At 39.0% G+C, this 23497-nt stretch overlaps 1 protein-coding gene across 17 annotated transcripts in view; it reads left to right on the plus strand.

Moving 5' to 3' along the window:
- Nucleotides 1-23497, plus strand: part of PTPRT (protein tyrosine phosphatase receptor type T) — a 1067285-nt gene that overhangs the window by 839874 nt on the left and 203914 nt on the right. For all 17 annotated transcript variants that reach the window (XM_019458468.2, XM_019458472.2, XM_053890232.1 and 14 more), the window contains one exon: nt 19580-19616. In XM_019458468.2, coding sequence (XP_019314013.2) covers nt 19580-19616 — 37 coding nt within the window. The remainder of the gene's footprint in view (nt 1-19579; nt 19617-23497) is intronic.

The following is a 23497-nucleotide window of genomic DNA, read 5'->3' on the forward strand; positions in this document are numbered from 1 at the left end:
TCTGAGATATAGATAGAAGGCCAGAGAGAGAAAGACAGGAAGCAGATAATGAGGGGTGGGAGGACTTAGCAGGCTATAGTTAAAAGCTTAGAATTTATTCTCTTGTAGACAGGGAACATGATTTTGTCAATAATCCCAGTATCAATTCATTATAATAATAAAGCCATGCACGTCTACTTCTTTGCATCTCTCAGGCACATGTGCGTTCAAAATTTTGTTCAACCCAGTGAGATGTGCATTGGGTATTGCTACCATTCCATAGATGAGGACAGTGTGATTCAGAAAGATTAAGGAATTTGCCCAAGGGATTTGCCCAAGGGATTTACCCAAGTTCACTCAACCAGTGAAAAACAAAACTAGAATTTGAATGTCTAACATCCGCCATTTTTTATGGCATGATCCGTATGTGCCAGGTACTGTGCCATCAGTGAAAAGAATGAGCAAGTCTCTTGCCTTCATGGTCTTTCTTTATATCTGGTGGGAAGCATGGAAAGTTCATAAAAATTACAATTTCATGTAAGGATGGGTGAGAATAGAAAAGAATGATCTATGATAGAGGGTGAATGGAGAGTGTGGCAATTGAGTGGAACCATCAGGGAAGGCATCTTGAGGAAGTGACAGATACAAAACTCAAATGATCAGGACATGAAGATTATGAGATTCCAGGCAGAGGGAACAGCAAATGTAAAGGCCCTGAGGACGAAATGAATTGAGTAGGTTCAGGGATTGTAAACAAAAGCAATCTGCCTAGAGGGAGAAAGTAGTAAAAAGAAGAAATGGCAATGTTGGTTTATGCAGGGAAGTAACAATCAAGGGGAAGAGCTGGGGTTTTACCCTTAATCTACCAGGAATCCATTGGAGAGTTTAAATAGGGATTAGTGGGATCTGTCCTAGGCAGTTAAAAGATTACAGAGAGGCATGAATTATCAGGGTCAAGAAAGGCTGTAGGTAGAGTGGACAGAAAGCTATTGCAGCCATTTAGGAAAGAGATAATGGCTGTAGAGAAAGGTGGTGATAGCTGAGACAAAGAGAACACAATATATTCAGGATGTGGCAAAAAAAATATTCTCTCCCTTTAAGAAATTTGTTAATATGGAAAATTTCAAACTTGTACAAAAATAAAGAGTATCATAGACTCATTTCTGTATGCCCCTTATTTCAACAATGATCAACCCATTACCAGTCTTCTTTGATCTACCCCAATTCACTCCCTCTACTCTGGCAAATATTTTTGACTCCTTGTTTCAAAGTCATTTCAAACTTACAGAAAAGTGTCAAGAATAACATAAAGAGCTTTCATAGACCACCCTAGCTCCCTAATTGCTTACAGATTACCATATTTGCTTTACCATTCCATTCTCTCTCTCTGTCTCCCCAACTCTATCAATCTGTCAGTCAGTGATCTGTCATCCCTTTACACCTAAATGCTTCAACATGCATTTCCAATACAGTACAATACAATTACCAGGAAATTAATGTTGATGTAATACCATTAGTCCCAGCTTTGCCACTTGACTCAATTATGTCCTTTATGTCAGATTTTTTTGTTTTTGTTTTTTTAATCTGGCCCAGGATCACTTGTTACATTTAGTTGTCATGTCTCTTTAGATTCGTTATATCTCAGCCTTTCCTTGGCTCTCTTGACCTTGAGTCTTGAAAATTACGATAGGCCAGTTATTTTGCGGAATGTCCCCGTGTTGGGTTTGCTTGGGATTAGATTAAAGTTATGCCTTTTTTGGCAGGAATACTACAAAAGTGATATTGAATTCTTCCCAGTGCATCATATCAGGAGGCACTTTATATCCATGTGTGCCATTACAGGTAATGTTAAAGTTGATCCTTAAAGTGTTCTCCACCAAGGTTTTCCTCACTGTAAAGTTACTGTTTCTTTTTAATGTATACATGTTTTGTGAGGATTTATTTCTACACTAGGTAAACATCCTGTTCTTCATTAAACTTTCTTCCCTTAGTTTTAGCATTTGTTGATGATTCTTGTCTGAATCAATTCTTGATAAGATGTTTGCCAAAGGATGTTTTTTCTCATTCCATGATAATTTATGTATTGGTTAACATCTATTGTGAGGATGGGCTCTCCTTTCTCCCTTGTTTTTAATGTATTATTTATTTCTATTAGTGAAAACTCACAGATTCTGATTGTACTGAGTCCATGATAACCTATTGCCATTATTATTTATTTTTATGCTCAGATTGTCCCAGTCTTAGTGGGAGCCCCTTCTAGTCAGTTCCTATATCCCTTTTTTTTTAAAGATATATTTTGCTGACTTATAGCCAGGTGAAAACTATGCATGTATCTTCTGATTTTTGTTTTTATGTACAGATGCATTTGCCAAAGTAGGATGGAACGAGTATATCTCATTTAACAGGTCATTAGTTTGATCTATTGATTTAAGCATTTAAGTAAGCAGTTTGTGGCTCTCATTTGTCTCTCTGTCCAGATCGTGCAAATATAAGAAGTATACCTTCAGAGAAGTACCTTTGTCCTTGTGATATGTCCCCATAAGTTCTTGGAAACTTTTTTTTATTTTTCTGGTACGATTTATTGTGCTTTTTGTGCACCAACTCCAATTCCTTTAATAGAGAATGGTACTTAGAAACCAAGATCTCAGAGCTGCTGAGTATTGTTGCTGATGGGTATTATTGCTTCTGGCTCTCACAGTGAAAACAAATACAAGATATACATGTACCTATATACTTTCCTATATCTATCTGCCTCTCTGACTGCCTAGCCAGTTAATAATAATCTCTGTATTAAAAACCAAGAGTTTATAATCAGAGCCCTAATTCCAGTCTGACATCACAGGATTCATTTCAGTCTTCACCCCTCCCATATTTCAGCTCACTTCTCTGGCAGTGAGAAATTTTAATTATTCTCAACATGTTTCCTTATTCACTCAACCCTAGAATACCTAAAAATTATTTTCAGAATTACTAACCTATATCACTTTGTAAAACAAACCAATTAACTAGGATTTAACATAGACTTATAGATGGGCTGTACAAAATATTGTGTTCAGAGTTAGTTGGTTCTTTTTTCTTTCTCTAAGGTACGGTTGTTTATTGGGAATGTAGTTAGGTTTATTTGGTTATCTTTGTTACTAATTTTGGGTTCATTTTACCCATTTATTTTTTGAGACGGGGGGAGGAGCAGAGGGAGAGAGAGAATCTTGGGCAGGTTCCACGCCCAATGTGGGGCTTGATCTCACAAGTGTGAGATCATGACCTGAGCTGAAATCAAGAGTTGGCCACTTAACCAACTGAGCCACCCAGGTACCTGCCCCTTTCCCCATTCTTACTGCTTTTTTTTTTTTGGATATGTAAAACATTGCAACATGGTTCCAAAAGTGTAAGCTATACAAAAGAAGTGTATGCAGAAAGGTACATACCATTTCTTTCCCCCCCATTCCCACTATCCCCTGTGGGAAATCAGTGTCATTGGTTTCTTGTAAATTATTGGAAAAAATTAAGAAGTTCACATATATTTTATTTCCTCTTATAAAAAAGGTGACATACCATGGAGGCCTGAAAATCACTTTATATTATTTCATAGAGATCATTCTTTTTTGTAGCTTCATAGTATTTCATGATGTAGCTATATTAGTCTACTCAATTATTCTCCTATATGTACATATAGATTTTTCCCAGTATTTTTCAATTGCAAACACTACTGTAATAAAGGAATGTATGAATATATATTTCTGTATTTTGGGAGGTGTCTCCAAAGTTATACATAAGAAATTTTATCTTGGCTATTAAATAATGCTGCAACAAATGTAGGGGTGCATGTATCTTTTTGATTGAAACAACCTAAGTATTCATCAGTGGGTGAGTGGATAAAGAAGACGTGTCATGTATGTACATATATATGTTTATATGATGTGTATATACACGTGCACAGTGGAACACTACTCAGCCATTAAAAAAAAAAAAAGAATGAAATCTTGCCATTTGTGACAGCATGGCTAGCCAGACTTTGAGAATATGATTATGCTAAGGCAAGTAAGTCAGAGAAAGACAAATACTTCATGACTTTACTTATATGTGGAATCTAAAAAACAAAGCAAACAAATATAACAAGACTCATACTCATAAATACAGAGAACAAATTGTTGGTTACTAGAAGGGAGGGGCTTGGGGGAGAGCAAAATGATTGAAGGGGAACAAGAATGCCAATTTTAATAAAATAAATTGGTCAGGGGCAATGTATGCCATAGGGAATATAGTCAATAATATTGTATCAACTTTGTATGGTGACAGATGGTAACTAGACTTGTTGTGGTGATCATTTCACAATGTATAAAAATGTTGAGTCACTGTGTTGTCTACATGAAACTAATATAATATTGTATTTCAATTATACCTCAATTTTAAAAGAAGTTTTATCTCAATATGTTTTTAATCTCCTTTCTCTTATTATAAGTGAAGTCATACATTTTAAAATATATATTCATAATTAAATTATATATATATATATAATTAAAATATATATATAATTAAAATATATTCATATATTTAGGAGACATTTTAATTTAATTTTTTAATTACTGCTTTATATATGTATATTTTTAAGTAAACTTTGTTCCTATCGTGGAGCTCAGACTCATGATCCCGAGATCAAGAATTGCCTGTTCTACCGACAGAGCCAGCCGCTTTTCCTTATGTCTTTTGCCTGATTTTCTATCAGGCTTTTTACCTCTTCCCCTCAATTTCTAAGGTCTATTTATATATAAGGAAGGGATATTAGCTCTTCTCTTTTTAATTTTTTTAATGTTTATTTTTTAGAGAGAGACAAACAGAGTGTGAACGGGAAAATGGCAGAGAGGGAGACACAGAATCCAAAGCAGGTTCCAGGCTCTGAGATGTCAGCACAGAGCCCTGACGGAGGGCTCGAACTCACGAACTGTGAGATATGACCTGAACCGAAGTTGGACGCTTAACTGACTGAGCCACCCAGGCAGACCCTCTTTTCTTTTTACTTTAAAGTGTTGTTTTTTTAATTTATTTATTTTGAGAGACAGAGAAAGCACAAGTTGGGGAGGAACAGAGAGAGGGAGAGAGAAAGAATCCCAAGCAGGCTCTGCACTGTCATTGCAGGGCTTGATGGAGGGCTCAAACTCACGAACCCTGAGGTCATACCCCAAGCCAAAAATCAAAGAGTTGGGCGCTCAACTGATTGAGCCACCCAGGCACCCCAAAGGATATTAACTCTTTCTCTGTGCTATATGTTGCAATTTTTCCCAGTTTGTTGTCTTTTGACTCTGCTTATCAGTGTTTTTGCCACACCAAAAAAAAAAAAAAAGGTAGTGAAATGCATCAATTTTTTTTTATTGCATCTACACTTTGAGTCAGAGTGAAAAATCTTACACCAAGTTTATAAAGGAATTCACACATATTTGCTTCTTCTGCTTGTATAGTTTCATTTCTTTACATTTAAATTTCTGATGTTTGGTGTTTATTTTTGTGTATGGTGTGAAGTATGGATTTAATTTTGTCTTTTTTCCCCAAATGTCTGTTTGGTTGTCCTAGCAACATTTATTTATAAGTCCATCTTTGCCCCAGTAATTTGAGATGCCCCTTTTCTCATATTTTAGATTTTCATATGTTCTTGGGTCTTTCTCTGGATTTTGCATTCTGTTCCCCTGGCCCATTGGCCTCTTTATGCACTAATACCACACTGGTAAAATTACAGAGATTTTATGTTTTTAATATGTGTTAGGGCAAGTTGTCCTGCCTGGACTTTCTCTTTCAGTGATTTCCTACTTTTTGCATGTTCATTTTTTCATGCAAGTCTTAGTATCACTTGTCCAGCTCCATAAAAGTCCTATTAGTAATTTTACTGCTATTACCACTCATTTACACGTTAATTAGGGTGAACTGACATCTTTAAGATGTTATATTGTCCTAGCTGAGAACAGAGCATAACTTTTTTTTGTTCCAGTCTGCCATTATGTTTTTCAGGGGTGTTGTAAAATTTTCTTTATAAAGGTTTTGCACTTCTTGGTAAGTTTATTACCAAGTATTTAAACTTAGTTGTCATTGTAAATGGGATTTGCTGGCATCATATCCTCTGACTATCAGTTGTATATATGGATACTGTTCACTTTATATGTTAATTTTATATCCTGCTAATTTTTATCATTAATTCTCTAAGGATTTCTAGATATACCATGATGTCATTTGCAAACAGAAATATTTTAAAGTTTATTTTCCAATTTATATGCCTCTATTTGATTTCTTTTATACAAGTTGCACTGGCTGCTACTTCCAGTATTTTCTAAAGGGGTAGTGGAGACAGAGAATATTCTACTCTTGATCTTGATGTTAGTGGGAATGCCTTTACTAAATCCCCATTAAGTAGGATGCTGATTTTAGGACTAAAATATATTTTTTCATTATATTATGAAAGTATTCATCAATTCCTATTTTCTTGAGTGGCTTTTTAAATTAGAAATAAGTATTGAATTGCATCAAATGCTTTTTTTATGTTAGATATAATGATAGGATTTTCTTCTTTGATCTCTTAATACAGTGTGTGTGTATGTATCATATGAATGGATTTCTTCACATCAAACCAACCTTCCACTTCTAGAATACATTCCTCTTGGTCATAGCATTTAACTTTTCTCAATGCAAGTGTTGAATTCCGTTTACTAACATGTTAAGAGTTTTACACATTGGAACATAAAATTGATCTATAATTTCCCTTTTCTTTTTTTTTTTTTTTTTTGGTATTATCTTTACTAAGTTTATGTGTCAGTGTTAGGCTGGTTTCATAATGAAATGAGCAAGCCTTCCTTCATTTTCCATGTTGTAGAATAATATAGGTTAGTGCTATCTTGTCTTCAACAGTCTGGTTGCAGTTTCCCTGTGAAAACATCTGGGCACCGTTTGCATAGTCCTTGATATCTTCCTCTGTTTCTTCTGTGGAATGTGCTGTAAGTTTTTATTTCTATTAGGACCCATTTTTCCTAGGCATTTATCAATTTCATTTAGCTTTTCAGAATTTATTTCCAGACATCTAAGGAGCAGTGTCATTTTTACAGATTTCTTCTTTTTCAATAGTTATTTCCCCCTTGTCATTTCTTATTTGTATAATGGTGCTTCCTCTCTTTTTACCTTTTTTATTCCTTACTATTTTTTTCTTCAATAGTTTCTGCTTTTGCATTTATCATTCCCCCTTGTATGCCTTTTGGCCCATTTTTTGTTCCTTTTCTAGATTTTTGTGCTAGAAATTTGATTTTTTTTTCATTCTTTCACTTTATCACTGCTCTGTTTTTCATAGATTCTGATCTGTAGAATCTTCATTATATTTTAACTCCACATTCGCCCAGGAGTAAGTCAAAAGAAATTATTTTGGAACTTTCCAGGAGGAAGGGCCTGTTTGGTTTTTTAATATTCTTAATAATTTCTAATTTTATTACACTGTAATCATAGAATATTGATAATAATTCTACTTTATGGAACATAGTGATGCTTTCTTAATTAGCTAATGCATGCTCAGTTTTTGTAAATGTTTCATAAGCTCATAAGGGGAAGGTTTCTGTCTGTTAACAGGCTGTAGGGTTTGATGTACATCCACTGGAGCTGCCTAATTATTTTAGCTTTTCTAGGTCTGTACCTGTCTCTTCCCACTTGATCTGACTTATTCTGACAATAGTCTATTATTCTTGTATCTCTTCTAGTTTCTACTTCATAAAGGTGATTATTGTGGGTTTGGTGCGTAGATATTCATACCTGTTATATTTCCCATTAATTGTAGGTTTAAAAAGTGTCCTTTGCTGTGTTTAATGCTTTTTGAATTGTATTCTGGTGTGTCTGATATCAGGATTGCTATTTCTGCTGGGTTTTTTTTTTATGTATAATTTTCCCCATTCCTTTATTGTTGCCTTTCTGAATCACTTTGTTTTAGGTGTGACCTTTATACATAGCAGATAGTTGGGTCTTGCTTTATGAGGCAATTTGAAGTCTCTTTCATTTAATTGTGTGAGTTAAACCCATTCACAAGTGTTGACATGACTGACATGTTTGGTCTCAACTCTAGCACCCATTCTTTATATCCTAATTTAATATGTGTTTTCCTTATTCATTTGTGCTAAACTATCTTCTGATATTTAGAAAGGTTTGTACGTTTGTTCTGGTACTTCCCTTTGTAACTCTTTAATCCTCTTTTCATATCTAACCTTTTCTTGTCTGGTTGCTCAGCATTTTTCCCCAGAATTATTAAAGTATAATTAACAAGTAATAATTGTATATATTTAAGCTGTAATGTGATGTTTTGATGCACATGTACATTATGAAATGATTACCATAATCAGGCTGATTACCATACCTATCACCTCACATTGTGTGTGGTGAGAACACTTAAGGCCTACTCTCTTAGCAAGTTTCAAGTATAACATAGAGTGTTTTAGGGGCACCTGGGTGGCTCAGTCAGCAAGTGTGCGACTTTGGCTCAGCTCATGATCTCACAGTCTGTGAATTTGAACCCCGCATCAGGCTCTGTGCTGACAGCTCAGAACCTGGAGCCTGCTTCAGACTCTGTGTCTCCCTCTCTCTCTCTGCCCCTCCCCCCTCGCTCTCTCTCTCAAAAATAAATAAACATTTAAAAAAAGATAACAATATTTTACAGATCTGCAGAATTTATGAATCCTGCATAACTCTTAGACCAGTATCTTCTCATTTCCCCTGCTCTCTAGCCCCTTAAAACCACCCGTTCCCCTCTCTGCTTTTATGATTTCAACTTTTTTAGATTCCACTTTGTGAGATCACACATATTTGTTTTTCTTTGTCTGGTTTATTTCATTTTGCATAATGTCCTCCAGGTTCATCCATGTTGTTAAAAATGGCAGGATGTCTTTCTTTCTTAAGACTCCACAGTAGTTCATAGTTCTGTATATACCACATTTTTCTTTTCCCTGCTCCAAACATCCCTCAGACTATTTAGCCATGCTGATCCCCTCAGTGTTCTAGTTGGGGCAACAAAGAAATGGGCCTCTTGGGCAGCATCTCGCCTGTCTGGGGAAGCCAGGCATTCACTGTGCTCTCACATTCCCCCAGGAGAGAAATCGTGGGCTGAGGGGTCTCTCTGGGCACTGGGCTGTGCCACTTTGGGGGACATGTGACACAAGTAAAATGAAATTGCTCTTCTTACCCTCTTGGATGCATTTGTTTTCAGATTTTTTGCTCCAGTGGGGTACTGCAACCTCTCTGCTGGACTTCTGAGCTCTCATAAAGGTACTCTCCTCTGTGGCTGGGAGGAGAAAATTACATTTCTGTGGGAGGATGAGTGCTGGAAACTCTTATTCTGCCATCTTGCAGACATCACTGGCTTGTCAATTTTTGGTAGTATCCATCGACTTTCACCTAGTGCCTGTGAACAACCAATGAATTTGTCCTACTCTCCTTTTCCCCTGTTTATTCTCTTTCTCACTGTTTCTTGCATTACTCCTGCATTGTCAGAAAATATAACATTTCTGTGTTCTGCTCTCAATTATGTCCCTACCTTGTTTTAGTCTTATATTTACAATAAATATGTTAAATGCTTACCGTTAGTCTTTTTGCTGAAATTTTCTCGGTCCACTCTTTGTTGAATGAAATTTATCCTCTGATACATTCCTCAAGAAAGAGTCACAGGCGTGGTATTCATTGAGCTGTTGAATGTTGAAAGTTACTTTCCTATAGCTTTGATATTCAAAAGACACCTGGCTAGTTGTAAAACTCTTGGTTCATAATTTCATTCTTTGAGTTTCTTGAAAATGCTGCCCCTTATTTCATGGACTTTGATGTTGCTTTGGAGATATCTCATGACATCTCTTGCCCTTGTGATTTCTTTGCCTGGAGTCTTTGAGGACTTTTTTTTTTTTTAAGTTGAATTGTTTTATTAGAATCTTGGAATCAATCTTTTGAGTCTTTGGGTCCTTTCAATATATAGGCTCAGGGTGTCTTTTAATTCCAGAATTTTCCTTTGATTATTGTTCTAAATCTCTCCCTATCCAATTGTTCCATCTGTCTTCTCAGGAATTTCAAGTATACATATATTGGAACTTCTTTGTCTTCCCTCTCAGTCACCTTTCACTGACCCTTGCTATTTTATTCTTTATTTTATTTTCTTTTTCTTGGTTGTTTTTTCCTTTCTTCAGTGCCACTTATAAAAATTTTTCTTTGGACACCTTGTTATTTAAACATCATTTCTGAAGTGCTTTTGCCTTTCTTCTTATTTTCCTAAGTTCACTCAACTCTTTTTTTTTCTGCTGATTTTTTATACATATCAGTTTTTAATCTTTGCATTTATAATTCAGAGTTGTTTGAGGAAATTTAATTCAATTTGGAGTGGTGGTTACAATTTTCGTTTTGGTTTGTGATGGTTTTGTTTTGTTTTTCCCTTAATTTGAGGGGGGTTTATTTTTATCACTTGAGATGTTTTTATTTTTATTTTCTGTTTTCTTCGTAGAGTAGCTTTATTTGGCACTTTCCTTTTATTCATAGTGTAGATTGAAGGTGGCTTACAAGATTTTAGTTGAAAAACACAGTATTCTGATAGGGGAGTGAAATATGATTTTTTAATGGATGACTTAAGTCTTGTCTCTGATGGAGGATGGGTGGATGTGTGTTCTTGGACTCATGTTGCTGCTGTTTTCTCTCTCTCTCTCTTTTGACTCACAGGATCTTAAAATTCCTCTTGCCTCTTTTCCTTTTCCTCAATAAATCTCCCAAGGGCACATTTCCCTTCTTTTTACCTTATTTTCCCCTATAAGTGATTTATTTAAGGTTGCCACCTTGAATTATGTGTGCCTTCAAGTCCTTTCCACCTACTCAATGTCTTAATCTATCAGCATTTTCACACATTTTCAGATTTTTTATACATACAAACTTGGTCTTGCTAGAGATCGTTTTATTATTTTTATTATTATTATTATTTTATTATTATTATTTTTTAGAGAGCTGCACATAGGCAGGGGTGGTGGGCAGAGGAAGAGCGAGAGAGAATCCTAAGCAGGCTTCATGCCCAGTGTAGAGCCCAATATGGTACTTGATCCAGTGACCTGAGCCAAAGTCAAGAGTCAGATGCTCAACTGACTGAGCCACCCATGCTCCCCTAAAGATCATTTTAGATCAATCTTACACCCTCTACTGGCTCACCTCTCTTCTCTTTCATGTTGCTTTTCCATATGGCCCTTGCTGTCCACAAAAGCTTGTGCTGAAAACCTTTAAAATATTTCGTTCATTTGTGGTGTTTAATTTTTTTCCTAACAGTGATTATGAAGTTTTGAGCATTCTCTGTATTTTAATTATGCTAATGTTGTGTACTTTGTGGATTTTTGGAAGAGAGTCAAGGGGAATTGGGGTACAGAGAGGCTAGACTGAGGACCCAGTTGGTGTCCGTACCAGAAGCCAATACTGATTCATAAGCATGGGGTGGGGTGAGGTGTTGGAAGGTCTCTAGGGTCAGGCAGAGCCAAAATATGCCTTCCAAGGATGGGGGAGGTTGAAACAGGATCCCTGCAGTCACTGTCTTGGCCACCACCATCTCTTGGCTAGACTACACCACATTCTTCCTACTTACTAATTTTTCTTGTACCATAAGTCTGTTCTGTATATAACAGTCTCTACATTTTATTATTTTATTTTTGTAAATTTATTTATTTATTTTGAGAGAGGGAGAGAGAGAAACAGTGGGGTTGGGCAGAAAGAGAGGGAGAGAGAGCATCTCAAGAAGGCTCCTTGCTTTCAGCACCAAGCCTAATGCAGGGCCTGATCTCAGGAACTGTGAGATCGTGACCAGAGCTGAAATCTAGAGTCAGAAGCTTAACCAATTGAGCCACCCAAGCACCCCTAAATTCTTTACATTTAAAAAAAAATGTAAATCTGAAAACTTCATTGTTTCTGCAAATAAATCTTTAATGGCTTCCAGTTCTTCTTAAAATATAGGCCAAAACTGTACAGTCTAAAAGGCTCTACGAGGCTTCTGTCTCTAGCTTCACCTCATTATCATTCTCCAAGTCCTTCTTTATAATGTAACCATTCCAGACTTGTTTATATCTTCCACTACACCATGCATTTTCTCACGTCCAAGTCTTTTCACATTTGTTCCTGAATCCAGGACACATTTTTTTTATACTTCATATATCTAACTCCTACTTATCTCCCAAGTCACAAGTTAAATGGTCTTTTCTCAAGGCAGTGTATCTTTTTCCTTCCCATCCACACTTCGTGTCTTCTTCTTACACATACTTAGCACCTAGTACTTCTTCCTCACAGTGTTTATTGCAACTTGTAATCAGATACTTACTTGTGAGAATAGGTATCTAATGTTAGTCACAAATATTGGAAAATAATGTGTACATGCTCCATGAGGACATGGACCCTGTCTGTTTTGCTCATCCTGTAACACTAGTACCCAGCACAATGCCTGGCACATAGTGATCATTCAGTAATCATCCATATAATCAATAATGATCACATCAATAAATAACTGTTGATTGGCTGACCAAATGAATAAATAAATAAAGGAATAAGTGGGCTGTTGGGGCCCTAGCCAAGTCTTAGAGGAATATTAAGGCAGGAGCCAAAGCAACTTGGCAAAGTAGACTATGGTGTCAGGGCTAATTCCCATTGTATTTACTAGGGTATCTCAATCTTAGACAAGACAAAGGCATGAGTTATGGTAAGTGGGAAAATTATGTGAAAACTAGGGTGAGAACCAAATCCCCATCCTATACATAGGGCAGTCTAATGGGAGTAGAGTAAGAATTTTATGTACTCCTCAGGTACCTAGGGCTTCTTGGTCAGGGTAGTGACACAACTTAACCTAAGTCTAACTGGATAATAATTAGCATCTACTAAAATACTTGATGCCTTGGGCAATATGCCTCTGAATTAAAGAGACATCCTATAATTTTAGCAGATGGTGAAAGGATGGATATATAGATGAGACAGACTTGATCTAGTCTTGAAATGGGGGCTACGAGTAGGTAAGTAGTTGTAGACATGAGGCATTTGGGTTTTTTTAGTGAGCTATGTGTTGTGGGGTGTGGTATGATATGGAGTGATGTCAAGAAAAAGAGTACTGAAAGAAAAGGCATACTGCCAGTAGCTGAAACCAGACTCAGCATTTTGAGAACTTGAAGCAACCTTAGAATACCCTGCCCACTCTACCAAATTGGCCTTTTCCAACCCTGTCTCTGTTATTTGATTCATGGGGAAATTGAGCCATAGAGAGCAGCAGTGACTTGCTTTATATTGCCCAGCACTGGCAGAGCTTGAGTAGAAGCAGGTCTCAACAGAATCACAACAGTTAGGATATTAAATTCTACTCTAAGGTGATATATACCTGTGTCCAGATTTGCCAGTCCGGAGTGGGGACTGGGCTGTGAGTGAAGTTAAAATGATAGGGAAAGGAAATTATATTGTACTGTCCCAGAATATATGACACATCTAGAAGTAGGATATAATTAATGGAGATAGAACAGAAAGTGTACCAAATGTTTCTCCTTTCCCCAAAGCTTTATATAATCTTGGCACAAAGAAAGTACTCATTGCCTGTTTATTGAATGGATTGGGGACTTTGGGTATGTGCACACTGGCCAGACTTCCCATATGTTGGGATGCAGAGCGTCTAGCATGTTCCCAACTTGCTTGCTAACAATTCAATCACGCAGAAGGGCAAGAGAGTGACTTAGGACTTTGTTATTCTGTATCTAATTCTAACCAACAAAGACAAATTGGTTATGGAATTAGAGGTGTCAGGAATTTGGGAGAAAGCAGACATGTCAACATCATGTTTGTGAGAGCCAGGGAGAGTCAAGTATAATGAGACATGTGCTCCAGATTATAGAAAACAGCTTTTAATAGATGTGGGGTGGAGGAGGTGGTGTCAGAAATGGCTCACTTTCACACATGCAACTGTGGAAGGGAAGAAGATTCTCAGAAAATTGTCACAAATGACCCAATGAAGGAAAGCAAGCAGCAGAAGAAACCATTGAAACTACCTAGATTCCCTTTAATATGACCCATTTTACAGAAAACATTCCCACAGAAGGCAGGTTAGTGTTTTCACTACTGCAGGCATGAAGTGACCCAGAGGGAGCATGATGTGCTGGTAATAGTTGGTGTTTTCATCTGGGGTGCTGGCCATAGGTGCGTATTTACTTTGTGCAAAACTTGGCAAACTTGGGTGCCTGGGTGGCTCCGTCAGTTAAGCATGCGACTCTTGGTTTTGGCTCAGATCATGATCTCATACTTGATGAGTTTGAGCCCTGCTGGGCTCCACACTGACAGCAAGGAGCCTCCTTGGGATTCTCTCTCTCCCTCTCTCTCTTCCCCTCCCCTGCTAACAGGCACATGCACTCAATCACACACTCTCCCTCTCTCAAAATAAATAAAACTTTTTTTCAACGTTTTTTTTTTTTTTTTTTTTTTATTTATTTTTGGGACAGAGAGAGACAGAGCATGAACGGGGGAGGGGCAGAGAGAGAGGGAGACACAGAATCGGAAACAGGCTCCAGGCTCCGAGCCGTCAGCCCAGAGCCTGACGCGGGGCTCGAACTCACGGACCGCGAGATCGTGACCTGGCTGAAGTCGGACGCTTAACCGACTGCGCCACCCAGGCGCCCCAATAAAACTTTTTTTAAAAAAGATTCTTTTTCTCCCTCTGCCCCTTTCTCCTATGTGTGTGTGCGCGCTCTCTCTCTCTCTCTTTCTCTCTCTCTCTCTCTCTCTCTCTCAAATAAAAACTTAAAGATAGAAAACTTGGAAAATTGTAGTTAAAGTTAGTATACTTGTCTCTATGTATGTTGTACTTCAAATGAACCAAGTAATGCTTCTTAAGTATATTTCTTTCACAAATTATTTTTAAATGTTTATATTTGCATGTTGTAGTAAAGATTGTACTTTGCTTTATTCCTTTAATATATTTTTACGTGTACTATGCCATGTTATTATATGGTACTCACAATTATTTTTGGTTAGCTTCATAATATTCCACTGTGTGGATAGACTACAATTTCTTTACCATGCCTGTAGGGTTAGACCGGTATGTGGAGCTTCACTTTAACTTTTATAAAGACCATTGGAACCGACATCTTAGGATATAAACCTTCTAACATTTCAGGTTATTCCCTGAGAATAGATTCTTAGATGTGAAAAGATTAGATTGACTCACTTTGAAGTTGAGATCCATATTTACCAATTACCCCCAGCAGTGAAACCTCATCAAACTCTTGCCCGTTGCTGTATGCAATAATCTTGCACAATTGGCAAGTTTCCTAATAATAGCACTTGTAAAAATCTTTTTTCATTGTATTAATACAAAGTTGGAGATTCTTCTTACCATTCCTAGTCTCTTGGTATGGCTCCCACCCTGCACAGTTTCTGGGTGATAGTCATTGTGGTGGTTGCACAGCCATGTGAAGAAAGCTTTCAGTCCTCAGGAGCTTGTGCTTTCTGTAACCATCTCAGGCTTCAGCTCACTGACCCTTTAAACCAGAGAGCAGAAATGGAAGCCAGCAGGAGTTGAACATCTGCTCTTTCTCCAAGCTTGAAAACAAAAAATTAGTTGGCTCACTTTTATCATCATTTTCAAGTTTTACCTCATTTGTTACTGAAGCTTCTTTGGCATCACATTTAGAGAGTTTTACTTTATTTTCATATTTTTTATTCATAATTTTTCCTTCTTTCTGCCTTCTGGATGTACTTTTTAAAAAACATTTTTCTTGGGGCACCTGGGTGGCTCAGTCGGTTGAGCGTCCGACTTCAGCTCAGGTCACGATCTCGCGGTCCGTGAGTTTGAGCCCCGCGTTGGGCTCTGGGCTGATGGCTCAGAGCCTGGAGCCTGCTTCCGATTCTGTGTCTCCCTCTCTCTCTGCCCCTCCCCCGTTCATGCTCTCTCTCTGTCTCAAAAATAAATAAATGTTAAAAAAAATTTTAAAAAAACATTTTTCTTGAAATGTAGCATTCTTCAAATATCATATGAACATCTCAAATGAATACTTCATATATTTGCATCATTTCTGCATTTTCCAGTTTTTTAATAAAGCAATTGTTTATTTGAAAAAAGAGCACTTTTCGGCATTAAAGAATGTAAAGGAAACACTTGTCCCAAAGAACAAGTCATGTCAACCCAACCTTCTTTCTTTGAGAGAGTTCTTAGGCTGATAAATTGCAAGAGTGCAGTAGACAGAGCATGAGTATCTGAAGTGAATTTGACCCTATTCTCAAAATATTTTTGTGGAAAAACACAGCAGTAGGATCCAAGTGCATAAACAATTGAAGAGATGAGCAGTTAGATAACCACCACAAATTCTGATGAGCAATAAATGCCAGCCCGGAAGATGGATTCTGGTACATGTCATAGAGCTCTATCAGTGCCGTTTTCTAGGTTATCACTTATACTAACGATCTGGATAAAAATATAGAAAAAAATATTTTCAAAAACTTGCATATGGTGAAGCATATGAGAACAAGCAATAGCAATCAGATCAAAGAAGATGGAAGTCAACAGTGGAAGTCAGTATATGACTCTGTACTTGGATTCCAGAAACACAACCACATTTATGTATGTAGGAGCAGGCAGGTATTTTTTTGTGGGGGTAAGGTTGATGGCACATTCATCATGATGACTGAAAAACTGGGATATTTGCTATGTTAACAGAAGCCCAATATAACTAAGGAAAATAGAATATAGTGATAATCTAGATAATCATATACTGACAAGACCACATGCAGACTGCTGCTTCATATTCTAGTCCCTTCTCATTAAGAGGGACAAACTGGAGGATGTCCTAGGATGAGTACCAGTATTCGTTCAAAGGACTTGAACTCTTATCATTGGAATTGTTGAGGAAGAAGAATGTTAGTGGATGTGAGAACTATCTTTCAGTATCCAGACATCTCTGCTACACAAACCAAGGGCAGACTTTCTGTGGTCTGAGGAACAGACTCAACACCACTAGGGAATCATACTTGAGTTTAATCAAAGTGACAGTCTCTAGCATTCAGAGGTATGCTTAGAGAAAATAGACTCTGCTGTAGACATTACCATTTCTTCCTTCACTTAAGTTAGGCATGGCCACATGACTGCTTCTAATCAATGAAACTTGAGTCAAGCAAGTGTAGTTTCTGATACAAAGCATTTAATTGCCAGTGCCCAACTCCAGCATTCTCTTCTCCTGCCTCAGTGAACACTGAAGCCTTGTGTTAAAATGGAGGTACCAGCCTTGGTCTCTGAGTGACTACAGTGGTTATAGTGTCCCCCAACCACCACTACTACCCCACCTCAGACCGTCATGCACCTACATTGGACATGTTGGTTTGAGTGGGAAATATACCTTTACTGTTTTTTGCCCCTGCAATTCATGGGTTTTATATCTCTGCATAACCCTGATGCAATATTGTGATCTCTTATAAGAAATATATTTTTGGTCTTTCAGATGACCAAAATATATTTCTCATATGTATTTGGTCTTTCTTCATGGTTTCTGGTTCACAGCTTCCCAAACCTTAAGAATTTCCTAAGTGTCAATGGTGATAAAGGTGTCTTTTGTTACGTTAATGAAGGTGACTTTGGGACCCCACCCAAGGAGGATGCTAGTTGCCAGGAGGATCAACTTTTGATTAGAGGGTTGGAACTTCCAGTCCCACAGTCCCACCCCACCCCACCCCAATCTACTGGACCTCTGGAGAGAGGGGAGGGGCTGGAGGTTGAATCAGCCAATGGCCAGTGAGTTAGTCAATAATGACTATGCAGTGAAGCTTTCCATAAAAACCCAGAAGGACTGGGTTCAGAGACCTTCTGGGTAGGTGACCACATGGAGTTTGGGGAGAGTAGCACTTCTGGAAAAGGCATGAAGGTTCTGCGCCCCTCCCCACATACTTCACCCTATGCGTCTCTTGCATCGGACTATTCCTGGGTTATATCTTTTTACAACAAACTGGTGATTTAGTAACCTGTTTCTCTGAGTTCTGTGAGCTGCTCTGGAAAATTAATTGAACCTAAGGAGGAGGTCATTGGAATCTCCAAAATGTAGCTGGTAAGTCAGAAGCACAGATAACAGCCTGGGGCTTGAAACTGGCATCATTTGAAGTGGGGGATAGGGAGCAGTCTTGTGGAACTGAACCCTTAACCTGTAGAATCTGATGCTATCTCCAGGTAGATAGTATCAAAATTGAGTTGAATTCTGTGACACCCTGTTGATATCTGAGGATTGCTTAATGTTGTGGAAAGGGAGGAACCACCCTCCCAAAACAGAATTGGGTCCAGGAACCCTCAAAGACCTGACTAACACAAGTGCTTTCAAGATGCAGTAATTTCTTATGAGTGAGCATTAGCAAGACGCACGTTTGATTCTTGAGACCCATACACTTGCATTCCTTTTTGCCTTTTATTTTCATTGCTACACTATATTCAGACTGTTGCTGGGCGTATTACTTAGTCAACTGGAATTTTCAACTGATTCTAGGGCCTCCTTGGAGATGATCCTAAGAAAGCATGCTAAAATGATGATCTTTCTGAGCACACTCTTCTGTAACTCAACTGCAGGCCCAGTAATATCTCAAGTTTATGGGTCTTGTCCATTTGGGGAACAGCCAACAATAACTAGATAGTTTACCCACCAAAGATTCGATTGCCATGCAAACATACACACACACAACATTACCCATGAAAACTGTGAGGTTCACCAGAGATCTCAGGGCTAGTGTAACTTTTTGAACATGAACTTTGCAGTTTGATTCTTACACATTCATATTGCCTGGGATCTTGTCTAGTATCTGTTTCAGTCTGTGCAGATAGATGCATTTTTTACTTATTATTTACTTACCAACATAGTTTCCCAAAGATGCTCTTGGTGCCATCTACTAATATATGCCACAGTGTACCCATCTAGTATTATTATTAAAGTTGTCCTGTGCTCGGGGCGCCTGGGTGGCTCAGTCGGTTGAGCGTCCGACTTCGGCTCAGGTCACGATCTCGCGGTCCGTGAGTTCGAGCCCCGCGTCGGGCTCTGTGCTGACAGCTCAGAGCCTGGAGCCCGTTTCAGATTCTGTGTCTCCCTCTCTCTCTGCCCCTCCCCTGCTCATGCTCTGTCTCTGTCTCAAAAATAAATAAACGTTAAAAAAAAAATTAAAAAAAAAAAAAAGTTGTCCTGTGCTGGGAAGTCATAGGATTTGATGTTTATAAGTGGTTCTGTCTGGGAGGCAGCTTATGAGGTGATGGGAGCCAGGAATTAAAAGGCACAAAATATGTACCTTGCCTGAAAATAAATGAAGAAATAGAATTAAAAAGTGATTCCTGGTGTGCCTGGCTAACTCTGTTGGTACAGCATGTGGTTCTTGATCTGGGGGTTATAGGTTCAAGCCCTGCATTGAGGGTAGAGATTACTTAAAATCTTTAAAAAAAAAAAAAAGGTGATTACGATGGGGGAAGAAATGGAAAGGACAAATTTCAGGTTGTAATTAAAAATACATATACAGACATATATACAGGTATACATATGTACATCTTTTCTTTATATGACAAACCAAACCCACAACTAATTAACTGGAACCTCACTTTTGTTGTTCACAGGAGACCAAAATCAACTGTGTTCGCCTGGCTACAAAAGGTATGTTGGCATGTCCTTGTCTGTCTTCAACCATTTAAGGATTTCTCCATCTAGCCACACAGGGAAAGTTTAGGCAACAATTACTAAAAATAAAAGAAAGAATTGTTATTTTCATTGGAGTCATTATACCTACAGTATATGTTAATAAATACCTACAGTGTATATTAATAACACAATGCCAAAAACATAATAAGAGCTCAAAAAATACTTGTTGAATCAGTGGATGGATAGATGGATGGGGATTGTTGGGCAGACAGACGGACTGACAGACAGATGGACAGATGAATGGACTGGTAAATTAATCAGTAGAGTGATGAATATAAATTTTCTTAAATATTCTTCTATATATTTTCATTATATTTGGGTTTGTGCTTATATGGGTATTTTTTTAGCATGTCTGGTACACCTATCTTCTGAGTTTTGTGCTTTTTTCAGCTGGGTTTGGCTTTCACAAATGAGGTGATAGTGTCGGTGCCTTTAATAATGAGAAAACAAACACTGCATTGTTATGTAGTTGGCATTTTCAATACTTATCCCAAAAACTAAGGCAGCATTGTTCAGGCTCATCACTTTTTGTTTTCCTAATTATAATTGAATTGCCTGGCCCTTTCAATTGGTACATGTTTCTGTTTATTACTCTTTAAAAAAAAATCAATGAATGGTTTGTTATCATTTAACCTATTACAAGGTTGAATGGTTAGAAATCAGGTTTATCTTTTTGTTATAGGATGGATATTTTTAACAGCAATTCTCTCCATATAACCACATGAAAATTGGACAATTCTGTTGTCCCTTGCATTTATTGACAGTGTATATAGTTACATAGGATGCTTCCCCAGAGATGGCAATTATAAATATAAGTAGGCATATAATCATAGATATAAAACATAAGACAAAGACGATGACCCAAGTGTGTATGTACATATGTGAGTATATACACGCATGCACAGTCATACAGAGGAAAACACATACATATGTGTGGGAAGAGGTAGAAATGAGGGAGGGGGAGAGAGAGAGAGGAGAAGGAGGAGAATGTCTATGGCTGTTTCACAAAATATGCACCAAGACCTATCACTCATGTCTTTCATAACTTTGAAGAAAACCAGCTCAATATGTAGGCTGAGAAGGAAAGATGATACAGGAGGAAGGAGAAGACAGAAGCACCAAGGACTCACTGTGATAAGAACCCCCTCTGATTTCACATAAGTCATGAGAGGCCGGCATGTCCCTAACTTGTTCTCTCTCAGGAACTCAGGCTACTGGACAGACAGAGATAAACTACTCTTTGTGAGGCAAGGAGAATTGATGGCCTGCAAACAAAAGTGACACAAATCACAGGCCTTAGAAGGCTTTCCCACTGAGGAAAACAGATAATCCAGGAGGAAGAGCATCATCAATTGAATAGCATTAGAGCTCCGGACAGCTGAGCGTCTGCTGTGTCCCGCTTAAAGGGGCAGCTGGGGGAAGGAAGGAAACGTACAGGGACACCTCCTTCACCCACCCCTCCAGCTTTGACCTCTAGACAAGGGAGAGGTTGATGTGGTTGCTCTGCCCTCCATGGCAGGGGTGGGGGGATGTGGTATTCTAAGGATACCCTCTGGGACATAAGCCCCCCTAAAGGGTAGTTTGTTGGATCCTGTTTTCTAAACTGGGAATTGGGAACACATGGTTGGATAGACAAGAGATAGATATGGGAACTTTACAAGAGAATAATTAAAACTCTACTTCTGGGGCAACTTCAGGATCCACTGTCCTCATAGTCCTAGAGACCCAGCATGAAGCACTTCTCCCTGCAGTACAGCTGCACTGGTCCTGAAAGAACTAGAGAGGAAAACATGTACCTCTTCTAAGCATAAGGATTTGTCCTCACATTTGACTTGTAGGATACTGTCTTCCTTAGGGGGGTGTACACATGTAACGTGTGGATGTGTGGAGGGATGGGAACAAGTGAATGAATCTGGATTCTCAGATGGCCGAGCCCTGGCAGGGCAGGAAGGAGTCAGGAGTCAGAGGTAGATTCCCAGCACTGACACCTTCACTTTCCAGGTCTGCGAGGGCCAGCCCTTCAGCCCAGACAAGTGGAGCTTTAGGAGCACCTTGAATAGGACAGAGAACTGAACAGTGGAGAATGCCAGTCTCTCAGAGTCCCAGGGAGTTACCCCTCTCAGTGCCACCTCAGATAAGAGGATGCTTGGTGAGAAAAAAGCCAAGAAAAGACAAAGGAAAGCAGACCTGTGTTTGGTTGGTGTCTACTCTGTGCCTCACGTTAGCTTTGGAGCATCCGGGGTTGATTAAGGGTAAACCCTGTCTAATTCTGTGCTCTTTTCATGAGGACTCTGTAGCAAGGATCTAAGGCCAGGAATGAATATTTGGCCCATCTCTTTCTGGAATCAAATTTCCCCATTTTGTGGGTTTGCTGAAAACACTATTACTTTTAATAGAGAAAAATAAGATACTGGGAATCCCATAGGCTTTGGCAGTATCTAAAGTGCCAGTGACATATTGCACTGGCCATCTGGCTCCCTCCAAGTACTTGGCACTTCTCTGTCATCATGGCACCTTCCTCTTGGGGCTTCCAGTGGGCATCCAACCCCTGGAGTGTGATCACATGTGCAAACTCAAGGCCACTGCTCTGCTGATGTTTTATCCCTGACTCTGGTGACTCCTGATGGTGTCCGTGGTCACCTGTGTGAGTCCTGCAGAATAGAAGGGCTCCCAGGGAGAACGTAACAATCCCCAGCACTCAGGCGGGGTCATTCTGACCTGACCCCAAGCCCAGTGCCTCTTCTGTTAGATTCCACATCTGGCTCCAGCATGATGCTCTAACCCTTGAGTCTGCAGCGTTCCTGTTAGTCACTTGAACTCTGATGCAGCACTGCCCAGTTTGGAGGGTTGCAAAGCAAGGGACCTAGAATAGTTTTCTATGGCTGCTGTACCAGAGTACCAGCAGCTGAGTGGCTTAACAACAAAATTTCTTGTCTCACATTCTGGAGGCTGGAAGTCTGAGGTAAGGTGTCAGTAGGGTTGGCTCCTTTGAGGACTGTGAGGAGAGGATGTGATCCATGCCTCTCCCTAGCTTCTAGCAATCTTCATTGTTCCTTAGTTTGCATCTTCACATGGCATTCTCCTTGTGGGCATCTCCTGTCCAAGTTTCCCCTTTTTCATAGGGACACTAGGTACTGTTAGATTAGGAGCCCACCCTGTTCCAGGTTGACCTCATCCTAAATTAACTAATTACATCTACAAGGACGCTATTACCAAATAAGGACACCTTCTGAGGCACTGGGTGTTGGGATTTCAACATATGAACTGGGGGACGGACGCATAGTTCAACGCATAACAGGACCCATGCATTTAGGGGCAGTGTCTATGTGGTTTCCACTGGAGCCTCTGATTGCTCACTATTCACAGTATAATCCCAGTGGCTTTTAAGGGTGTGCAAGGAGCAAGAACCAGCCCTGTCAGAGGGGGGCCCTGGCAGTGGACTGGGTCTAGATTGGACTTCTGTTCCCTTGGGAAGTTTAGTCAGGCTGCTTTGGGCAGAGGAATTGCAGGTTCTGTGGAGGGAGCCCTGGGCAGCGGGTAAATACAGTAGGTGGTCTGCACACACCCAATGGCTGGGTCTGTGACAGCAGGACCCTACTCAGACCCTACATGATGGTGGAGCATCAGGTCCTGATCTAGTCAGGTTTCAGGGCCCTGAGCAGAGCCTGCTTTCTGGGGCAGGCATCAGCACTGCTAACTTGGAAGGTCTCTGATGAGGTGATCCTTGGTCTTAACCACTAACTTCCTCATCACATTTTGCCATGGCAGAAGTTCCTGGCACATGCCTGGCAATCAAAAAATGCTCACTGAAATGAATAAATGCATTTGAAGCCGGC

Source organism: Panthera pardus, unplaced genomic scaffold (assembly GCF_024362965.1).
Source record: "Panthera pardus isolate Hobbes unplaced genomic scaffold, ASM2436296v1 HiC_scaffold_25, whole genome shotgun sequence".
Taxonomy (NCBI): Eukaryota; Metazoa; Chordata; class Mammalia; order Carnivora; family Felidae; genus Panthera; species Panthera pardus.